The 24,320-nt window shown below is 35.7% G+C and overlaps 1 protein-coding gene across 3 annotated transcripts in view; it reads right to left on the minus strand.

The window, feature by feature from the left end:
• Positions 1-205: 205 nt before the first annotated feature.
• The window catches only part of USP53 (ubiquitin specific peptidase 53), a 32,647-nt gene continuing 8,532 nt past the window's right edge, over positions 206-24,320 (minus strand). The window contains exons 5-17 of one of the 3 annotated variants that reach the window (XM_050895755.1): positions 22,819-22,932; positions 22,650-22,732; positions 22,223-22,328; positions 21,284-21,430; positions 20,610-20,759; positions 19,943-20,114; positions 18,838-18,987; positions 17,489-17,632; positions 16,514-17,246; positions 14,265-14,306; positions 12,991-13,064; positions 4,921-5,020; positions 206-4,097 (exon numbers count right to left, since the gene is read on the minus strand). In XM_050895755.1, the coding sequence (XP_050751712.1) occupies positions 3,113-4,097; positions 4,921-5,020; positions 12,991-13,064; positions 14,265-14,306; positions 16,514-17,246; positions 17,489-17,632; positions 18,838-18,987; positions 19,943-20,114; positions 20,610-20,759; positions 21,284-21,430; positions 22,223-22,328; positions 22,650-22,732; positions 22,819-22,932 (3,000 nt within the window). In that variant the 3' untranslated portion in view covers positions 206-3,112. Of the gene's footprint in view, positions 4,098-4,920; positions 5,021-12,990; positions 13,065-14,264; positions 14,310-16,513; positions 17,247-17,488; positions 17,633-18,837; positions 18,988-19,942; positions 20,115-20,609; positions 20,760-21,283; positions 21,431-22,222; positions 22,329-22,649; positions 22,733-22,818; positions 22,933-24,320 lie in introns of all 3 variants that reach the window. The other 2 variants (XM_050895754.1, XM_050895756.1) reach the window with 2 other exon arrangements.

Genomic DNA, 24,320 nt, shown 5'->3' on the forward strand with positions numbered 1-24,320 from the left:
TCTGTGTGATTACAGTATTAAAATTGCTTTATGCATTTCGTAAGTATTTAAAAGCTAAACAGATTTAACATCTTTATAAGCAAATACTTCAGAAGATTAATTTTCCTGTTCAAAAAAGGTAACTGAACCACCATCTCTGCAAAACTGTCAACCATTAGTAGCAGTATTATCTGTCACTTTAAAAATGTAGTTCTGGAAAGCCAACTTTGGTTTGGTTTGTTGGGTTTTTTTTATTTGTTTGGGTTTTTTTTAGAGAAGTGTGGAGTACAAAAAGAACAGAAGACAAAGATGTCATAAATTTTTATCTGATAGTTTGAACAAGCAGAACTTTGCAAGAAAATAATTCTAGAGACTGAAAAATATATTAATTACAAGACTTGTTAATGTCTTTACTGTTACAAAAATTGTCTAGGCTCTCATACAAATCTATAGCCAGAAGGGGACATTTATAAAAAAATAAATAGGCACCCTAGGTAAGTTAAAACAAGTTATCACGTATTAGTTAGCAAATATTACGTACATACATACATGGAGTGCAGCGTCAAATATAAAAACAAAGGTGCCTCGATTAGCTATTTACTATAGTTAAATACCTGGTAAACATGGGTCACACAGAAAGTTGTCTGGTAAGATTGTTTCAAGCAAAGCAAAGAGACTGAAGTATATCTAAATTACTGCAGCTACTTTAAAAATAAGTTTACCAGTTGTGCTTACTGGAAGCCAAATTCATTGGTATCAGTAATAGGCATTCATATTGCTCATTGTACAGAAGTATGAACATTGCTATGCAGGTTTAAAAACAAGTGTTCTAACATCATTCACAGTTGTTGCTGTGCTATTCATACATAAAAATACTGTTATTTCAAATACAAGATTTTTGCAAAACATTTTACAAATTATACATTATTTACAAATTCCAATAATCTTTGTTTTTACACAAGTATTAGAAGACAGTTTTACTTAACTGGCTATGTATATTATGTAACATTGCTAGATGAACTAGAAAAGTTTAATTTACAGGTTCTGAAATATCTCTCAAAAATATTACAATTAGGAGTCTTCCAAGTTCTTACATTTTCAGGGTTCTTTTTCTGTATTCAACTGATTTTCTTACAAAAGGATATTTTTTTTAAGTTGCTGTTTACCAGCAGCCATACCTAGACATGCATAATTATTTGCACTACAAATTCTAGAATTCATTTTTTTCCAAGTGCTACAACAAATTTTGATCAAGAAGGTAGAAATAAGATTAATCTGAGATACCTGGTTTGTTGCATATATCATGTTCCAGTTCTACTGTAAGTTACATGTAGTTTAAAAAAACCCTGACCTTGACACAGAATAACCAAAACTACTGTTTAAATGTGTACCTTGGATAATCATGCTAAACAATTGCCAACATTTGGTTGAAGCATTAAAACTCACATGAGGTTTATAAACATAAAAAAGCCTGACTAACAATGCAAGTGTGTTTATTATGCATATTTAACCTTCTTGCATTATTTTCATAACTAAGAAGGCATTGATGTTTAGATATAATCAGCAGCACCCCAAGTTAACACTCTAATATGAGTAATAGCAAAATTTAGCCTTTTTGGATTGTGTCAGGCTTTGCTGACCTTAATTCTAAATTATACATTGTTCCATGTTACAATAAGACTGAAACAGTCTAAGCCCCTGCCTCTGACACCACAAGACACAGTGGGTCATTGCAAATGCTCAGGGCTGCCATGAGGGCGAAATCCTGTTTGCCCTTCTTTCCTCCCCAGCCCTCACTGGGCCACGTGCTAGGCCTCAGCACTCACTAGATAGTTCTCTGCACTGATTTAACTAACCAAATAAAAGCCAAATAAATCCTCCTCTTTGTTACTGAAATAAGCCAGGTTAACAAAAGACGTGGTAAATGCCAGAGCTGCCAAAACTGCAGGGCAGAGTGGTAGAGCAGAGAAAGAGAGGAGCCTGTTCTTTTCATGCCCCCTCAGCCACCACAGTCTGAATGGCTGCAGGTTCAGTCAGCCTGACCTGCTAATACAGAGCGTATCCATGTGTAGGACTGCTCCGAACAGGGAAAAAAAAAAAAAAACCAACAAACATTCTCAGTAAAATCAAATGTCTGATCCCCATTAAACATTGCTCAAAATGTCAAGCTGAAAAAAGGAAGTTCAATAAATAGCAGCACTGACTTTGCATGCAATTGTAGAATAAATCAGAACTGAACATAAGTAGTAAATACATCTAAAACCTTACAAAATTAATCTTCCATAGTTGCATGGTAACTCTACATTTTAAAATTAGCATCCTATTCTGCTATATCAGTTTGTAGCTTATGTAGTTTAATTTTAATAAGTTAAAGTATATAGCTTATAGGGTGAACAAATCTGATAAATGTGTTTAAAGACGTACACTAACATAGAGCAGGTATATTAACAGGACAGTATCACTGCAGTTTACTTGAATTCCCTTTGAAAATCTTATTTAACACTTGCAAACCAGAACCGTTTTTAAAGAGTTATTATTATTAAGGCTTTTCAAATAAAAAGTTAGAAATTCTACGGGTAAGCTTGTATTAAAGACACTTGAAGGTTTGTGAAAGCACGGAGTCTCAGAAAAGTCAGTTGAAAAAAACCCATGTCACCTCCTGCTACCTATCAGGACAAATACTGCTCTATTATAACTACATTTACTGCATTATATATGGTAATACATTTATCCCTTTTGTTAGTCTAAGTATGTAGTGACCACAGTCTGAAGGAACACTTTTTAAACTGCAACTAATTAAAACTTCTTACAAAATTAGTAACATTTAGTTGATCCCACTGCTGTAAGATGCATACACCCAAAGGGACCACTTTTAATACAAACTGTAGAAGACTAGTAACAAAGGTAAGCATTAAGGCAACTAGAGTAACAAATCAAAGAACCAGAAGTTTAGCACCTCTTCTCCTCTGTTCACCTCTACTTGCATATTCATTTAAACAGTCCTAACTCCTAAGCAAAGTACAGTCCACTGGGTACCTAGTCATCACACACACAGAGATTCAAGGTTTGTGCCCATTTACAGACTACATGAAATGCAAAAGTCAGATCCAGTTTGTTTTTTTTTTTAAAGCATCTATCTACTGCAGTGTATGCCTTCTACATTTGCTTTGTACCTTTGCTCAGATGTGGGATGCCTGGGCTCAAGAGTAGCATGGTATGTAGCATTCAGTTCTACTCCAGCTGATGGAGGATGTTTTTCTTTGTGAAAGCTTCCGCTATCTGTAAAATACAGCTTGGGTCTCTGATGATATTTCATCCTGTATGTGTCAGTCATACAACTATCTACCGAAAAATAAGTTGTTAGGGATACACTATCATTTCCATCCACATAGCCAGCACTTGGTCCCATATGACGAGATCCTTTCTTTAAAAAGTTTTCAGACACAGTCCAAAAGTCATTAACTGATAAGCGAGGTGGAGAATCCGGTTTATGAACAAACAGTTCATTCCCTTGAAACGGCTCTCTAAGCCTTTGTTCATTTGTAAATATGCTTGCTTCTGATGCAGATTTTAAAGGTGTACCTGTTTGCCTTAATAGATTATTTTGCAACACTTCTGTCGATTTTACATCAGCTGCCGAGTTATTTTCTGATCCTGGAGAAGCATTCAGAGCATATTTCTTCGGCGGTAAAGGGGGAGGAAGATTCTGGTACACCGCTTCAGGCACCCAAAGAGCATCCGCCCTTCGGAGTGGGTGCCCTGCATGCTCACCGGAAGGGAGAAGCACCATGGGCCTTTCTGACAGGTTCTGTTGCACACAAGGCGACAACCCCACCTTGGCAGCAAACGTTCTTGCGTGATGCAACTGCGGCTGGGAAGAGGAGTGAAAGTCATTGTTGATCAGCTTCCTTCCACAGACGTTTTCTGTATAGGGGTGGGATACGCCATCAGCACAATATACTGACACATTCATCTTCTCAAACTTCTCTGGATTAAGCCACTCTGAAGAATTCTGTTCGTTTGCCTTGTTCCTACTTTCTGACTTAACAATGTCTTTAAGAACGGGCTGTAGAGCTGATGATGGGAAAAGTTTCCTATTGGTCTCAGGCATTTCAGCTCTAAAATACAAAAACACACAGGATGTAAGTATCCATAAAAAACATAAGAAAAAGTTCAAATAACCCAAGAATTTTTTTCAAAGACAGCCTTGGTAACACTGATTAAATATTCAAACTGACTAGAGAACTGGGATCTGCTTAACATACAGCCATTTGATTAGAAGTTGTATTAAATCACTCCAAGGTTTCTTTCATTTGAAATGTAAAGTGCCCCAAAAAAATCTCTGCAAGAGATTGAATATCTGTAAAGCAAGATAATTCCTTCAACATTCAGGACTATGTCAAACATGACCTCTGCTCTCTTCTAAGCATCCCGGTGACTCAGTCCGATACATCCACTTTTCAAATATTAGATGTTACTTTTGGGTGCTAAATTTGTATTTAGATTCTTGATTTTTAGGAGGTATTGAGCACTTACAGTTCAAATTATAAACAACAGGTATATAACAGCAGCTTCTAAATAGAAGTTACCTTTTCCTCCCCTTCCAGCCAAACTTTTCAAAACTTTATGGGGTTATTGGGCTAACCATGAATTGGTTAATCACTGCCTGTTGTAGTATATAAATTCAAAACATAAAACTATTAAAACCCTTTGCTCTGGTAAGATGGTTTAAAACAATGTAAGCTATTTGGTTCCACTGACAGCATCAAAATTAAGACAGAGAGCATTTAGCCCTATCAATTATGTAAAATACAAAAGGCATTGTCTGTCAAAAATATTCAATACCTTAACTTCTGCAGGCTTAACATTGATTACTATCACATAACAGAATTCAGTATTTCTTAAACTATTACATAGTAAATTAATGCCAGTATTAGTTACCTCTTTACCGGAGGACTGGGCACCTGCAAATGTAATTCTGTCGGGAAATTAACATGAGGTCTGTAGTTAACTTCTGAATTGATCTGGTCTTTCCTCAAGTCTGGGGGCAGAAAAAAATTATTTCAAAATAAGCAGAAATACAGTCCAATTCCTTCTTTCCAATTCCTCAGAGGTTACAAAAACAAGCAAAACACAACAGGATAATTAATTATTTTCAAGATTTCACATTGATCAAAATAACCATTTTGAAGACAATCTGTCACAGAAGGTCAGATCTTATATTCATCCAAGATAATCTGGAGGAAATATTTTGTTTGGTTTTTTTTTTTAATGTTACCAGAAAATAGGTAATTACCACAATTTTGAAGTCCTGCAGACATGCTTTCAAGATCATCTTAACATTTCATCTAATTAAAAGCACATTTTCAGAAGCAGCTTTTTATAAAAGCATGTTTATTCAAACATCCAAAGTCATTTAAATTACAAAATAAAAACTATTTATGATTTCTGAAATTTCACATCAGGTAATAATAATTAAATGGAATGAATACTGTAGGGATTGGGGGGTGTTTTGGGGTTTTTTTTGTTGTTGTTTGTGGGTTGGTTGTTTTTGTTTTTTTTTTTTAAAGAAATACATTATGCCTTCTTTGAAACAGATTTAAAAAGTTACAGCAAACTGTACAGATCATAGAGATGCTGAGCAGACAGAGAGCACTCTCAGTCATGTGCCCTAAACACACAACATGAGAGTGCCTGAGCCAGCACTACTACACTCACACTCTTGAAGCTCCTTTTATTCACAGGCAAAGGCAAAGAATGATTCTCTATAAATACACAATTTCTGAACAATGCAGCTCCTAGTTAACGGTAAATAAAGGAAGCATTGAAGTATCCATGTTGACACCACATAGACTAAAACACTCTCTTGGCAAGTGACAAGCAACGGTCTATTTGTTCAGAGATAGATACTAGAAGTCTTCCTAATGCAATGATTGGCCCATTATAACCAGTCACCTGCTCTGAAGCCATTCAAAGGAAGTCTTATTTTGTGTATGTATAGACTAGATTCATATAATTACTATGCCTATTTCAGAAAAACAAGAATTAAATTCAAAAAAGGCAGCATACATTGCCTGATGATAATCTCATGTTCAGTAGACAGTACTTAGACAATTTCCAATGGGATAACATAGGCTGTTCCATACTTTCATCAACAAAAGCTACAAAAATTTTGCATCTATTCTTAAATGATGTAATCTTACCAAGATAAAATATTTTTTAATTCACTTGTTATTTCCCCAAGTTTAAATAAAGTCTTGGAACTTTTGACTCATGAACATGAGTCAAAAACCCAACAACAGAAAAGAACTAAACTAAAAACTTTGGGTGATGCTGTTGGGTGATACTTGTTTTGAGGGTCAATATCTGCCCTATCTTTAATTGATGAAGGACTAGAGAGACTAAATCTTTAAGAAAGAACACAGGCTGTAGAGGCTAAAACAGCATATAGCACAAGAGACAAAGCCCCCATATGGCTTTCCTTCGAGCCCTGAAATGAAAAAAAATCTAATTAAAAAAATCTTGCTATTCCAGCATGATAAACAATACCACAACCTTAGAAAGAATACTTATGGGAAAATACTGTTACTGAATGAGCCCGTGTGACACTGACAACGGGCAAGTAATTAACCTGAAAGAAAGTTCAAAACTGTTCCAGCAGGCCATGGCATCAGAGCTAACTAACACTGAGGTAATATTTCAAATCGAAAACACTTCATTCTGGTACAGATTTTAATGAACTGTAAATCGCTTTACTGCAAAAAAAGCACAGGTTCTGACACATTATCTCCTGTGAGTATTTCCAATTCAGTATTTAATCTCAGTCCCAACGTCAGGATGCAGTCCTAGGAATAAATCAGCTAAATAATTTGCTAGATTAGCAGTGTCTGAAGCTAGTGTTTTTAACTTTCAGAGTTTGAATATATCAACTTTTATACAAGAGCACATCTACTTAAGAATCGCAAATAAATCACCCATACAACTGTGCTTTAATTCCCCAAACCGCCTGATGTGGGGATTAGAGATTTTAATTTTTTTATTTTTACTCCAAGCCAAACTCCCAAGGAATTTAGCACATTCAGCCCTTTCGAGAGGCAGTATCACAAATCGGTCAGGAGGCGGCAGCAGAAGTTAATAAGCGGTTTCCTTGGTGTGACCACGGCACACATTCAGCCAAAGCTGCTCAGTGATACCAGGTGGTTTGTGCTTTCAGAATTCCAGCTAACTTAAAAATAGATGTGTTATTTTCTCTTCTGCTGACAGGATATCCATGCATGGTTAAAACCAGACGCAGACTCGATTGGGAATTTTGGCTCTACGTTCTTTGCAAACCTAAATATGGGACACACAAGCACTGTGCTCAGCTGGAGACTGACATCCTTATCAATGGGTCATAAGAAGCTTACCAATAAACGAAATGTAACTGTTTTCTGACATACAAACCAGTCTGCTTTTAAGATTTATGAACATCTATTTTCACATCTGAATAGCCAATCTAGATTCAAAAGATTAACAGCCATTCTATAGCCAACAGGTAGAACAGACAAGTTCTCCCCTCATATCTCTATTTACACACACACACACACACACACACACCATTTGCAAAAATCTGCAAACCCCAATTTTGGGGGGACGGGGGACAGACAGAACGATGGACAGACACGACAAAACCCACATTAAATTCAATTTCCTTCTAATGTGTTTTAGCTGCATGTTTCCTGTACTTTTGTTTATCTGATTTTTTTAATTTTTTTTTTTTAAATTGACAATAAAAAAGCAAGGTATAATACTTTTGTAACAAGTACTGTGGCAAATTCCTCTCCCTGAACCCAGACATGTCTCTGTATTCAGTTGAAATGACAGATGAACTTACTGGAAGCTGTGGAAGTGTGGAACAACAACATAGTCCCAGTCAAGAAGGTAAACACATTATAACTTGTCCAAAATAGAATATTATTTTTAAAAAACAGTGACCATCTTCAGAAAAAAATCCTTATATTCAAGAAACTATCCTTTTGGAGCAACGTTCAGTTGCAAAACATTTCCTATATATTCATTAGTGGATTTTTTTCCATGGCTTTAAACATCTGGAAAAAATGAAAATAAAGTTCCACTGTTGTTTTTTTGGGGGGTGGGGTGGTGCATACTTGCATGTGTGTGAGAGTTTAAATAAGTTCTGAAGTGAAGCAACAGTCGACAAAGAACACCAACTATTACCCTCCCTTCATTCTGATCTGCCCATCTCAAGAAGTTTATCACGTCTTTGTTTTAAAACCCAATCCTGAACCTTTGCCTCATCTATCTTAAATTGCAAACTTCTCACATTAATAAAGTGAATGACAAATGTGAGAGTGCTTTACATTTCAGTCTTCATGGGCTGCTTGATTACATTTGGAAATCTTGAAAGTTTAGGGTTTGGTTCTGTTTTGTTTTTAAATCAAAATCTTTAATCTATCATTTAAAGACACTCCAGAAAAGCATTTATTTGTTTCTGTTTCATGTTAAGTAGCTGCATGCTTTAATTCACGACTCGGTTCTTCAAACACAACAGTCATATACATTGACTGCACCATAAGGGCAACAACTGGATTTTCTTAAGTATAGTTGCATATGTTAAATTATTACTATAAACATATGGTTTTCCTAAGAATTAAAGTTTTCTTTTTCAGAATTATCATTTGTTTGTGGGGTTTTCTTAAGTGACAAATAAAAAAGGCAATTTGGATTCTTCTTTTCATACTCACCAGAGCTTCAGAATGATTCTAGATTTCAGTTGGAGTTGTCTCATGCTATTGAACTGACTTATTAACAGGAAAACCTCTGGATTTGTAATATCACAAACACTGCTTTGCATTTATTTTCAAAGGGAAGCAATTATTAATTTAAGGCATTGATTCCAAGTACATCCTTTTTTGAGATCACTGAACAGGCAGCTTTTAATACTGCATCTTAAGTAGGAGGCCATCAAGCACTTGACCAATTTTAATCACAGTGCTTATTCTAGTGACAGGTTAGTTCAAGAATGAAGTGCTCTGATCTTTGGGGGGGCGGGAGGGCAGGAATCCAGAAAACAGCGCTTCTAGGATTTAATTTTTTATTTATTTTTTCCTTAACCCTCCCAACAGTAATGCCTTTTGTTGAAATTGTCAGGAGTGGCAATTTCATGAAGAAATCTGTGCGTTAGGAATCGGGGAGGGTTGTCATGAAAGCCACTAAAACCCCTTTATGATTGAAAATGATTATCAGTAGCTAGCACATGGACGGCTCTGAAAATCCATCTTAAAAATTTTATAGCCCTTTCCAACTTCCAAGAATTATAGTAATCTTTCTTCAACTTGAAGAATGTGAGGTTAGAAATTATGCCCTCAGACTGCTGATGTTACATGTTCTTTATAAACAAAAATAATTAGCCTCCACAGTTCATCAAGTTCAAACTTCATAAACACTAACTCATTAATATAAATTAGGGATACTGTATCTGCTTACTTAATATCCACATTTTCCTGCCAAAATTTGATCACACAAATTAGGGATTGGCCTTGTGGGTCATCTGCTTCAGCACTACAGTTATCTACTGCTTACTAGCAGTGAAAGAAGCAGCCATTTGATCTGCATAACCACTGTGTGATCCAATGTTACTATCTTTATAATGCTCTGACAATAAGTTTATTTTTGTAAGTCGGACAGAATTCCTCAACTGCTGAACAGTAGCCTTATTCAGCTCCAGTTAAAAATGAGGAACTGGTAAAGCACAGTTATACAAATGGTGAGCATAATTACAAGTCCAACATTATTTCCATAAGAAGTTTTCCACACAAAAAAACCCACCCAGAGATATTTTTTTCAAGTTGCCATGAGAGGCTAACAAAGACTTCTTACATTCCATTCCTCTCTCAGAAAGGACTGGGCATTTCTTTCTTAAAGTACTATTTTCTAGGAGTCTGTTTGGTATTTACCTACCAAGTCATGTCTTGTTCATAATATTCAGAGATGTAATGTAAGGTAATACAACTGATACCTGTAAATGACTACTATTGTCCTTGCTAAAGGTGTCCTGACATGCTTTTTAGATAACCAAAAAACTGAGTTTAAATGAATCTTTAGCCCCACATACATGTGAAGTGATCGAATTCTTCAGATCTTTTCAGTCCATTAATCACTTCCACTAAAAGTATTATTTTCCAATGCACACATGTGAGAACTTCACATTTGATTTAGAACACATACATTTTTGTTATGAAACTATTCAAAAGTTAGTTACTGAATTAGAATAACTGAATAGATGGGATCTTATCATCAATGTTTTATGATAACTCTAAGGATCACCTGGAATCACTACACTTTTTTAAAGAAAAGGTACAACGCGTGTTGAAAGCTTTAAGTATACTTAAGTACAGTACATGGTTCCCTCCAGAGAATACTCATTACTAAGCTCAAACATTGTTTGAGCCCACCTATTTTTCATTCTGAGAGAGTCCTTTATATATTTTTCACTGGTGGTTTTTTTTTTTTTCTTTTTGCTATTCAAGTGTGGGGGTTTTTTTCCACTGGTATGACAAGTATAGTATAGTACAGAACTAAAGCAGAATAAGCGTTGTGCAAAAACAGATCTTTGCATTCCATGCAACATCAATTTTGAGTTTGGTTTTTTGGTTGTCAAAATAAACAAACACCAAATCAGTTCTCTTTCTACAACCAAAAAATAAATTGGAATAATGACAGAAAAGATAAGAGTGGTATGGCAAACCCCTCCCCCCCCAATTTAAGTCTTAGAAGAAACTATACTATACATTATTTGAAAAGAAGTATGATATCTATAAAAATCAAACATTTCCTGGGGCAGTGGCCTAATATTTATTGCACCTCTTTGTACAAGCACCATTCCATTGTTCCAGCAACAGTAGATAATGAGATTTTGGCTGGCCTCATGCTGACCTATAATATTTATATGCCAAGGCATTTATCAACTTTATAAAAACCCAGCAGACATATTAGTATGTAAAAGGAAGTAGATTTCCTTATTACAAGTGTTTCTTCCCGATATTGCTTCATATCTTGAAGAAAAACAAATGGTACCACAGTCCACCCAGACATTTTAAAAAAATCTTCTTTAGTATCCACCAAGAACGCTCCTGGAAATGTTTTTGCAGAAAACACAGAGAGTGAACAAAATTACCATGGTTTTTCTTTTTCTTTGGGGGGGGGGGGGGGGGGGGGGCAGGGAAGGAACATGCACACATGCTAAAAAAAACCTAACAAAACCAACATTAACCTGAGAAATATGTTCTCAAAGCAGAATATAAGCAACAGAAATGGAGATGTACATTTAATCATTTCCATTGGATTAAAAAGAAAGCACCGATTAAAGCCAGCGAAAATGAATTACACTGGATGTTTTATGCCAGCGTAGTCATCCAAAAATCACAGAATCACCGAATGATAGAATGGGTTGGGTTGGAAGGGACCTTTAAAGATCATCCAAGTCTAAGCCCCCTGCCATGGGCAGGGACATCTTTCACTAGATGAGGTTGCTCAAAGCCCCATCCAACCTGACCTTGACACTTCCAGGGAGGGGGCATCCACAACTTCTCTGGGCAACCTGTTCCAGTGTCTCAGCACCCTCATCGTAAAAAATTCCTCCCTTACGTCCAATCTAAATCTACCCTCTTTCAGTTTAAAACTGTTGCCCCTTGTCATGTCACTACAGGCCTTGGTAAAGTCACTAATACTGTGAACAATAGTGTTTTCAGTTCTTGTGCAGAGAACCTACACCAGTCAGAAGCAGTTATGCATTGACCACTTCCTGAGGCGGCAGTGGTACATGACATGCACAAAGAAGGGCAAACTGTTCTATCAACCTATAAAGAAAATGCTTTGTAACAAAACACACCAGGAGAGGAAGACTGTGGCAAGAAGAATCATTGTATCCTAATTATCTAACAATTTATAAAGAAGCTGTGGCCTCCCAAAATGAAGTTTACATTTTCCACACCAAAATACCATATTTAAAATAGACCCAAGTGCTTCAAAAAAATCACTTAGCCTGTTACTTTGGTGCTAGAGGTCATGTGAAACAACTGTTTGGGAGACATGTCATGCTTTTATGTGACTCAGCACTCAGCTGAGTGCTGCCACTGCTGTCTGAAAGGAAATGCTAAGAACAGGTAAACTCCCACCATAAATATTCATGACCTAGCACAGAAGTAGGGAACTACCACTGCTGCTACTGTCATAACACAAACAATTTTCTTCACATGATGGTGGAGCACTGGAAAAAACCCAACCCCTTTATTTGGGAACCCATATATCATGGCAGATAGCTAGGAATCCATTTACACTGTACATATGCTCTACATGAAAGCCAAGAAACTGAATAAATGAAGGTGTTTGTGGAACAGAATGCTTTAAATGCCCCTGAAAAAAGTGATATGGTTATTGAACTGCTGCTCCATCATATTTCCATCAAAATGTACCAAGAAGGGATATGAACACTTTCCATCTTTATCCATCAGTCTAACTCACTGAGAAGGTTAAAAATGTGAACAAGAACAAAATTTGGAATTCAGTGTGGCAGTAAAAAAACCCCACAAAACAGATTTCTTTTGCCATTTTAAAAAGACAGAGTACACATGCTATGACAAATCAGCGAGAGCTCTCTACTGAAAAAAGTATGTAAAAAAACCCTAACATCATGGCCAAAAGCCACAAATTCCATGCCAATTTTCTTCTCATACACCTAAATACAGCCAACCTGATACACAAAAATTGTCTAACTTAGAAACATTTGGTTATGGCTTGTAAGAAAAAAAAGCAATGATAAATTGTATATACATTTTTCAATTTTATGAAATATCATGACATTAACTTATGCAGCAAAATTATAAAATACAAAAGGCTAACCAGAAATCTGTCCATCTCTTGTGTGATGTTATTAAGTTAGTATTAAAATTTTGGTATGTCTAAATTATTTTTAGAAAACTTCTTATTCTTTATACAAGTTAAAGTTCTTACCATAAAAGTTTCTGTTCGGCTGGGATACTGAATGTAACACATTGTCAGCTTTTTTGGTTGACAAGTTCTGTTCACTGTAAAAGAAGCACACATGTAATTTGAAGGCATAAACTATTGATGTATGATCACAAACTTTATTGCCTTGAGTGCATACAAGCATAAAAACTTTGCCTATGTGAAACTGACTCTTGTTATCATCACTGTCACATTTTTTACTAACACACACACTTTACATAAGATACATAAGATAGTAGGGGTGACCCTTTAATACTTTTAACACCACTCCTACACACAACAGGCTGTGCTGATGCAGAGAAATTTAGGATGACCTGAATCCTTTAACATGGACAGACAGACAAAAAAAAATACACAGTTTGTGAGGCTGGTGTTCCCAGTTTGTTCTGGAGACTGGATGCCCACTCGTCCCAGCCTTACTCTAGAGTACAACAGCAGGATGCTCAATATGCAGCACATAAAAAGCAGATTTTCTTGATTTTAATATCACATCAGCCTGCTTAATGAAGACAGCTGGTTCCCAAAGTTATCAACAATAGAAAAATGTGTCACCTCTGAGAAAGAACTACCAACTGCACTTTTTCTCATTGTAAACTAAAGAATTTCATTAAAATTTCAAAAAGTGCTTATTAACAGAGATCACCAAGAAAGCATGACAGTTTTGAATACCTGTTTTCTGTAGTGATTTTCAAATAGAACAGATGCCACTGGTCACCTAATTCATTCGTAGGTTTTACCTAAAATTGCCACTTTATGCAGCAAAATAATACTACCCATGTGGTACTACATAGTTTCCAATTTATCATCAGTATCACCCATGTCTGAAACAAATACATTTTTCAGTGTTAATAGTTTACACCCTGAATATTTTGAAGGTAAACATATAACAGCATCTGACTATGACAAGCTTAAGTTTTCTAAAAATGCAAAAACCTCATCAGTATCAGTATCTTAAGTACATGTAACCTGTTAGCTAACATTCTATTTTGTCCATTTTCCTAGTTTGACATTTTGCTATTCATTGATACTTTGTTGTGACAACAAACATCATTCTTCTAAGTTGTGATTGCCACTTGGTCTTTTATTCATTGGGATTTTCATTTAAAAACTTTTTCTCAAACTGGAAGAAAACTGGAAGATTACAGCAGCAAACTCAAGAGGAGAGAAAAATTTTAAAAAACCAACAACAACAACAGAAAAAACCAACCAGCAGATTTAGTAAATCTTGCTGGTTTAGTTAAGCAAAAAGAATGCCTTACCAATCCGGATAGGGAGCTGACAAACACCCTGCCAATTCCTTCCTTCTCCAAGAGTAAAGCAGGGAAGAAGATACACAGTGGCAATTTTTCAATTAAAAAAACAAAACAAAACAAAAAGACTCTTGTTATTGAAAGGACAAGAAAACAAGAAAAATACTGAAAGAAACAGGAAGAATGGAGAAAGAACCTAAACAGAAAAACGAAACACTAAGTAATTTTTTTCCACCTTCTAAAAGAACTTTCAAGTAATTCATTTGTATTTTTTCGTTTTATGATACGAAGTCTGAACAGTTAGAAGGGAACTAGAGGCTATTGCCAGTCAGTTCTAATTACCAGTCATATAAAATCTTTCTGAAAGCCCCAAGAAGTCATTTGTACTCTGATAAAGTACGGGGTTTTTCTTTATTTGACAAATATTTAAACAACAGTGTAAGCAGATTCTTAATGAACTACATTGTTTTAAATTTATCATATTCTCTATCATGAAAAGTCACACGCAGCATTTGGGCATCCCATTACCTCTTGGGCATGTTTAAAAATGAGGCATGGTTATAACTGTAGAAATCACTGTTCGAGGCAACTGTAAACACTGAAAATATAAACAAAGCTTGGAGGAGCTTTACACATTTATATCATTATCCAATAAAAAGCCCATAAGGTTTTTATATAGTGGGGTTTTGTACAGTTTGTTGGGAGGGGAAAGGCGGGAGGGGGGGAAAAAAAAGGGAAATAGATAAAGGCATTGGGTAAAAAGTGTTTTTTTAATGGGAAGTGGACACCACAGTCAATCTCCAGTTCAGAAAGTCCATAAAGCAGCCAAATACAAACAGGGCAAAAGAATACACCTACAAAACACCACTCTATCTGCTGTTGTCTTTCATAAGCATCTGCTACCGGCTACTGGTATAGGCTGAATGCATGTTAGATGAACTTTTGACCCTATTCTGGCATGGCCATTTTTATGTCCTTATTTTTATTTCGCATATAGAAGCATAATAATTCCCTAGGAAACTAAGAACTCCGCAAATGACTGATTTTGCTTTCTTGCAGTTCCAAAACAAAGACATTTCAATCCATACAGAAGCCATATTTTGTATGTTTTAAATAAAAAAGTTGTTTTGATAACTTGCTACAATATTTTATGAAATAAGTTTTAAAATTTTGCATCTCTGCTTAGAGAAGTCAGAGTCTTTTCATTTCCTGTTATTTCCTATTCTCTTCCCCCATAAAATAACTTTTCATGAAAATATACGTCCAAAAATTTGCTCAAATCTAGCAATCATTTGTGACTAGGCTTGGTCTTACAACTGTGTTCTTCCATTTTATGGATCTAAACAAGGTTCAAAAGAAGAATGTATGGGTTCTAGTAGGAACTACGTTTCACATACAGATTAAGACACACAATACAGAAAACCACATGTGGAAGGCTGATAACTTTGTATTTCACAGCACCACATAACCATTTAAGTTGGAAGGGACCTCTTCAGATCATCTAGTCAAACCCCCCTTGCTTAAGCAGAGTCAACCGCAGCGGGCTGCCCAAGACCATGTCCAGTTGGGTTATGAGTATCTCCACAGAGACTCCACAATGTCTCTGGGCAACATACTTGTTACTAGCATACATCAATTATTGGTAAGACTAATAAAATTTGGCTACTAACCACATTTTTGGCCAGTTTTAGTAATTTTACAGTTTTCAGCAAAAGATTTCTTTCAAATAGGTCAATCAATTAAGTGATCAATATATATCTGAAGTGTTCTAGAAAACTGAATTTTAGAACAATTACTAGGAACAGTATACCAGATTCACCTACTGCCGTTCCCATCTCCTTGTCAGGGGACTGTCTGTACAACTGTTACAGATATGATTTATATAGACACTTCTATTCCATTACAGATGGGGAGTTACCCACAGTCTAAAAAAACTTGTAACTAAAGAAATGTAGCAATTATTTCAAATTAACACACCCCGCCCCTCAGCAGGGCTTAGCAATTCTGGCTCAATGCCATAATAATGTGGCTCAGTGCCTTCCAAACGGAACTAGTGTTTCAGCCTCAGAGTGAAGGTAAACTTAACACGATTGTCCACACTCTTATTTCTAGATACTTTGCTTGCTTTCTACATACATGACCTCAAGTGTATAAAGTTCCAAAGCATGTTTGCTTTTTTTTTTTAAACACATGAACATTAGAACAACTTATTTTTCTGTAAATACAATCTATGTGAGTTCCAAGAGCATTAGCATTACCTGCAGGAAGCACTTTCTTTAACATTCTTGACATCTGCTGGATTGATTCCTTCAATAACAGGCGAGTCCGGATTTGCAGATCCATTGCTGATATGATCACTGCTTTCATATCCAGATTCTGTCCTCTGAATTTGCCAGTTATCACCATGGATTTTTCTCTCTGTAAATCCTTTGCTTTTTTCAGCATTCCCTTTTCCCTCTGAATCCAGGGAACTTCTACTTCCTGTATCCTGTTTTGTTTCATCTTCATATATAGTCATTAAACCTTTCTGGATTTGGTTCTCTTTTGGCCAGTGGTTAAAGCTTCGCTCCTTTTCATGCTTAGATTTACTGTTCAGATTTGCCTTGTGCTTCGGGCTATGCTGTTTTTTCTCAGTCTCACTGAAAATGCTGTCTACGTTCAGTGTCTCTCGCATAGGTTTCCAACCTTTACTTCTGCTTCTGCTGCTGATGATACTTCCTTTGTCCCTAGAGTCTTGACTGGTGTCTGTATCGTAGCCAGTGACACCATCAGTCCGGGTCCTGATCATTGGTTTCTCCCCAGCAGGAAAAGCTTCTGTTTTATTTGATCCAAGCACCTGTACAGAAAGCTTTGCTTGGTGAGGTGCATTGTCGTGCTTATAGGAGCCTCTTCCCTGGCTGCTGTATATGCGCTGATCAGCACAGTGTCTAAATCCATTTCCAGCTGGAGGAGACTCTGACTTAACATTGGAACGATCTTCCCCAATCAAATCTTATAAGAAGAAAAACAAAAAAGCTCCATTAAAGTTCTCATTAATATTTAACTGATATTGTTACAGTACTTATGTGTCTTACACTATCTCAACAAATTCAGTACATATTTCAGATACTGAAAACTGGGAAACTAATCTTACAGTGTGTTCTCTTAAAAGCAGAAAAGAAATCTGCACAGCTAGTATTGATGCTAAAAGCTATTTAACCCATTGATTCTCTGGTCATATTTTTAAAATGTACCTCTTTGTCTCCCAGACTCTTTTCTTGGTCCTCTGTCTGCATCTTTTCGTAAAGATGAGAAGTTTTTCATATCAGCAGCTTTCTGAGCACACTCTCTGGATATGTCCTTTAGCCTGTCCTTTTGATCACTGTAACCTAACTTAACTGCAAAAAATACTTCTTGTCAAAGATCATTACTAAAAAGTCAAAGATCATCAAAACACACAAATATATTTATGTACCATAATATTTAGTTTTTAATATTAGTAGTACTTAAAAAGACTAATGAATCACATAACACAGATTAAGAAAATGAGATGTATAGTATAGATTTAAATGTATAGGTATCTCCAGGGAGTCCACTAAATGGAGCTAATGAAAGTAACCAAAGCAGCATTATGTCAAGCATGTCTCACAAACATCTCTTACTTATTAAAATTGAATGCTCAAGACATTTTCAAAGCATATAGTATTTACATCAAATTTTATGAATTATACTGAAAAAACGAATCTAAGCTTAATCTTGTCTAAACGTGAAGGTTTACTTTTATTAAAACAGTGGAGTCACTGTTCATGAAAACAAATCCTTCTATTTATGAAAAGGTAAATACTGACCATTGAGTCATCACTCCATCAAAAAAAAGAGTTACCAAGCTGAGCATTCTCAGTTTTAAAGAGTCTAGGAATTCAACAATAAAGACAGAGGAGAAACACATCTCAAGAGAAGGCAGCATCTCTCTGCCTAAGAAGTATGGGGAGTTCAGAGCAAAGGCACTGACAAGTAATGCAGAAGTCACTGCCTCATATGACTTCTTATAGCTTGATTTGCTTGGAAGCCTAATGTACAGATAGAATGGATTTTTAAACAGGTAAGACAACTTTTCTACTATTCTTTCGAAACATAAGATAAAAGTCCATTAATATACAGGACTACGAATAATGTTGGATATTCACAATACTGTTGGGGAACAGTGTTCCTCAAATAGCCATTGATCCACAGAGTCACACCACGAGCTCTGAAAGATCACTCAGCTTCAAGTTTCTAATGTGCCTTTTAACTGACAATATGACTGGAAGACATGATGATGTTTGAGAAACGGATCAAGGCCTCAAGAGCCATTTTAGTGCAGGAACAATGAGGGGTAATAAAAAAAAATCTTGCATTTACAGTTCTCCAGAAAAGTTAACATTCCATGGCAGATATTACTTAAACATTAGTTGTTACTCAAAGATTCATTCAAGTCAATGATGGAATTCTTCCTTTAGAAATAGTTCTAGTCCAGAGGTTAGCACATACCTGAAATGCCATCAACTGAAATATTTCACAATAAGACACATTTGGGGTTTTTTGGGGGGTGGGGAATACATACCTGGACCTCTACCACCACTAGCTTGCACATTGCTTCTACTGAATGCTGAACTATCTGGCTGAAGTTTTTTATTATTCCTTTGATTAGTGGGGTCTCCAATTCCGTTCTCTTTCACATGGTCTGATTTAGGAGCAGAATGCTTTTCAAATCCTATCAAATAACATATTTATCTTTAGAAATGAAAAGCTTCCTAATTTAAAGTTTCCATTATCTAAATTAAAAAATAAGAAAACTTTTTAACTGCGGATTAAAAAAACCAAACAAACAAAAGAAAAACCTCACAAAAGCCCCACATATTTCAATATACTAGGCAATAAGGTTCTGTAGTATTTTATATACTGCCATATTTATAGTGGTAGACTGTAGTGGAATAGGGTCCTCAATTCTTTCTTCCCTGAAGCAGCCTATGTCCTGTTGCTACTCATTATGGGAAGAGGAACATGTCAAATTCAATTGACCTTTTATTTAATTTACTCATATGTTATGTTTAACATTAAGAAACCAAGCAAAACAATACAGCAGTACAAACTACAGAACCAAAAGACTGGATTCTTACATACTGAGGCCTATGCTATACGAATCTCGGAGAAAAGAAGTTTCCTGCAGCTCCTTCTGTTTTTTCCCTAAGTTCTGAATTGTGCTCTGTGTGTGTGTATATACACATATACAAACAGACATGCTCCAAATATATCTCTGTATTTGTATGAAGCTTTAATTAAAGTATCTTTTTATAGCATTTTTAAAGGTATTTTAAATGTATCAACACACACATAAGAACATCTGCATATACAAATATACTACAATTTTCTTCTGAAATTACTGAAGTTATGTGTAAAGTAATTATGAACAACCTACAATAGAAAATCTTTTTTCCCCCATTATCCAGGAATCTCAATTTGTATTCCCTTATCAGGCACAAAACAAACAGTTCTAATACTGAATTATACACTAATCTCTTCTTTTTTAAGACCCTATAGGTAATTATTGATAAAAGTATTTAAGAACAAAGCAGCTAATGCATTACCTTCTCCTTTATAATCCCCATTTCAGAAATACAGTTGATACTGTGATTAAAAAAAAAAAAATACATATATATCTTAATTACCCAAGTCTTCCCCATTTCCTCCTGCTGCTTTGCATTGAGACCAGTGAATAATCTGCTTTGGAGCATCTTCTGGAGATACAGCTGTGCCATCTGGGTTAGCATAAAACAGCAGCAATGGCTGAAAGTGACATCGAATGCACCTGGAGACCACATCTTTCCATTTTGTTCCGATCTAAGAAAACACAAAAAACCAAAACAAAACCCCAAAACTTTATCAACAGCATTGAACCCAATTATGGAAAGAATAATTTATTAAGCACCAGGTACCAAATGCCTAATTCCAAAGGTACATTAAGATTCAACGTTTTGGCACATTAGTTTATGTAAATTGCAACAAAAAGCTGGAACCAGTATTACATGGGCTAACAATCAGAACATCAACACTATGAATACAGCTGCCAGTAACTAGGTCTTCTTTTCCATTACAAGAAATATAAATTCAACAGCAGACAAGTGCATTAACATTCTGAAACATTCGGCATTTGGAAGGCAGAACTGTGAAGTAGCAAAGCCAATTCTAAAATTCACTTGGGAAAACTGATGTACAAAACCAAAGGTTTATTAAAATAAAGACATTTGTTTGACTTGTTTCAAGTTTGGTGTCAGAAGAATGCATTCTAGAAAAGTAAAGATCACTAAATTTGGTTGCAGTAAAAACAACACTTACCTCTTTTACATTAGCATCATCAAACAGCACCCATTTGCAACTCTTGGTGTGAAAGGCAAAGGCACAGTAATGTCGGCTTGTGTAGCAAATCATTCCCACAAGAAAAAGTTCACTATTTTTGGCATTTTCGTCTGTAACCCTATAAAACAGCTGTAAAAATCGTTATATATTTTAAAATATGTGTAAAAGATTTAGCCTCAGTTTCCAGATCTACTACTATCATTTCACCACGGCAATTGGTATTAAATATCCTGTTGCACTATACAATTTTTCATGAGTATAAATAATTATTTTTGCACTTATTAGGTCTATTTTAACATTTATTTTTGCATAGTTGACAGGGTAAAACAATAATGCTCTGGAATAATTCCACAAATTTCAAACTGAACATGATATTCCTAGATTTTCAACCAAGAATTCACCTGCGTTCATCTTTGCACTTAGGCACGAGACCAACACTTCTGATGGGACTTTTTCCTCTCACAGAAACTACATCAAGCAGCACATGATAAAAGAATGGTAAAAGTAGACATAAACTTTGAAGTTAAATTGTGCTTTTTTAAAAATACATAGGTGTGTATATATATTTATATTTTGTATATATTTACATATACAAAAAATACATGTAAAATGAAATTCTAGAATAAGCAAATAGTAAGTTTTAGGTCAGATACCCCAGGCAGATAAAGTTGTGTTGCCAGATTCCGCATAACCTCTTCTGTCAGGTCAGAGTGTTCTGAATCCCAGACTAAACCGATTGTGACAATCTCGGGACAATTCATAAGAACACGACGAATTTTTATTTTTTGACCACAGTTACTCTAGAAAGAGAGAAAAAAAAAACGTGATGGGAGGGAAAACAAAGATGTTTAAAAAATGGAAGTCCAAAGTTGAGTTACTAGACAAGAAATAGTGCAACAGAACAACTCTGCAACTTCTTCTAATTCTCAAATTTAATTATGGTGTTGGTTTCTAACAATTTAAGGATAAAATTCTTCATCATAAAAACACTCTGATGAAGACTACAGCTAAACTTCTACATCCAATCACCACCTTAAAACAGAAATCTCTGAAAATGTCCATGTCACCATCACAAGTTCTGTTTTGTTCCCCCTCCATTTCATCATTTAAGCTTAGGTCTGTATGCTCTTGTGTAGTTTTCTACGGTTCCTAAATGAACAGTATTTACACAGAACCATTTAAGGAAGAGAGGAATTAAGTAGAACAAGCTAAAAGAGACTATTTTTGTCAATAGAAGCACAAAATTATTCCAATAGAAGACAACGTTGTCAAGCTGTCAGTGTCTATGAACTAAAGCAGCTTCACCATTTTTCATCAGAAAATACACCTGTCTCTATGCTGAACATGAAGCAAAGAATAAAACACAGACCCAATAACTCGACTTTCTAGACAGGCCACTTGCACCTACAATACCATGTTTATCCTTAACTGGAGCAATAAAATATATATTTAAGGGCTTTTTTACCCTAAGCTGGACTGCGCTGAAGTGGCCACAGGTAATCCTGCTCTTCAGGGAATACTTTAGCCTGATTTAATATCCTAAAAAGTTCTCCCTTGTATCTTAAAGTAACACAACATCTTTGTTTACTTACAGGACACTTTCTGTAGTCATCAGTAGTATTTGCTGCCTGCAGCAATTCTGCAAACATTTCCGGCTTGAGACGTTCATGCCTCTCCATCATTCTTTCTACTTCATTACTGTAAAAAAATAAATGGAAATAACTGTGGATCTCCCTTCTTAAGGGTTAACAGATTTCAGTCAACTCTCAATTAACTGTATCTTATGACTAAAAAGAAAAGATACAGAAGTAAAACAGTAGCAATACATACTTTTTGTCAAGCTCTCTCTACATCTTGCTTTTGAAATCCAAATGTTACTTTTGGACAGTATCTCAAAAACATGTTTTAACAAAGGAATACGCATTCATTTTTAACACTTACAGCATTTCTCTGGCATGCTTTGCTTATTATTGGAAGGGTGTATACAGAAAAGCAAGATACAAGAATAAAAGCTCTTACCACAGGGCTGTGGTAGAAATGTAACGCACAAATTCTGTAAAAGGCAATGGGTCTGATGATGCTCCACAACTGCGACATACACACTACAAAGATAAAAATACTTTTGTTTTTATCTACTCAGGACAGTGGAAACAAATCATTTGTTAAAGCAATCAAATAAAGGTCTGACCTGTTCATACAGTGTCATCGCAAACTTCTGATGAGAAATACAGGATTTTGAAGTGCACATATCTGTTTCACTGTTTGGCACTAGGTGAAAATGAATCCTCTCAAGGATATTTTCCTAAATAGAAATAATAATGTAAATATAAACTGAACTGATGAAGTCAGAATATATGAGCAACATTACAGTTTAATACTTCAACTACTCCCCTTGGCTCCAAATAGTCCACCTACAAGTTTAATGTGTATTTAATTCCATCCCTATTCACAACCCAGTGGATGGGAATTCTCTTCATCTCAAGGTTTCCAAACATTAACAAAACAGCATTAGACAACAGTTACCCAACTGTTCTTCCACAGTGCATTCTCCTTTGAAGGAAGTGAATCTTCAAGAAAAATTAAAAAAGCTGTTCTTACAGCAAGACATGATATTAATGTCATTGCATACAATGATCTAAATATTTTTTGGATCAGGCCTCTGTCTCAGTTCTTCATACTTTTACGTTTTTCTCTGCATATCAATCTGATCATCCGATCACATTTAGCACATGTGCCAAACACAACAAGTACCGTTGACAGAAGCATGGAAAAAGCTCATAAATAGCACATGCCTGATCCTATCCCAAGTCTCACTTTTTAACCTTAAAAGAAAGGAAAGAGAAAGAAAAAAAAAAGTACTATGATTGTCATCAGTTTGGCACCTGAATCAGCACAGCCATTTTTTCCTCTTTTGCCAAAAATACCAGAGGTAATGAGAAGTGAATCTATTCAGGTAGGGCATTCAGACAGCTGATTACTTCAGGGCTCCAAATGCATTTTGATTAGATGCAGCACTAATGAGAGATTCTCTTTCATGACTGCAACCCATTAACCTGACTGCAAGATCTCAAACAGTCGCTTTCAGGAGTTCTCCACTGGATTTTCCTATGTATGTGAAAATGCATCTGGCAGGCAGGTATTCATTTGTGGATACTTCCAAAAGATGTCCAAACCTGAAAGTAATAAAAGCAGCAACCATATTTTTTGTCCCTCAAATCTGTGTCTGAAGGTTAATACTGATTTTTTTCATGGTGAACAGTTTTCATTGTCTAATACAGGACTTCTTCGAAAGGCTTCTTTACCAGTGTTCTATGCGATCTTGAGTCATCTTTTATGGCCACAGTAATGGCTCATGTTTTTCAATGAGACACTTCATAAAAGCAGAAAGTAATTGCAGCAAGAGTCAACATCTTCAAGTATTCGTTCACTCTTGGATAAGAAAGTGGAAATCTCTTCTGCAGAAGACTTCAGTAATGAGCTGGCTAGTTGTAATGGAACATATTTCAATAGCTGATGAGAGAATCCTTGGAGGAACAGACTATATATTCAAATCTGTAGATGCCTCTTCTCCTGAGAAGATAACCCTTCTCTCCATCCAAAAACTTTTAGGAGTGATTGAGAGCTCATCATCCTCACTGGCCTCCTGTAGTAACGATGTTTCACATATCCCTCTGCCTGAGCTACAGAGTT

The sequence above is a fragment of the Gymnogyps californianus genome, chromosome 4 (genome assembly GCF_018139145.2).
Source record: "Gymnogyps californianus isolate 813 chromosome 4, ASM1813914v2, whole genome shotgun sequence".
NCBI classification, from domain to species: Eukaryota; Metazoa; Chordata; class Aves; order Accipitriformes; family Cathartidae; genus Gymnogyps; species Gymnogyps californianus.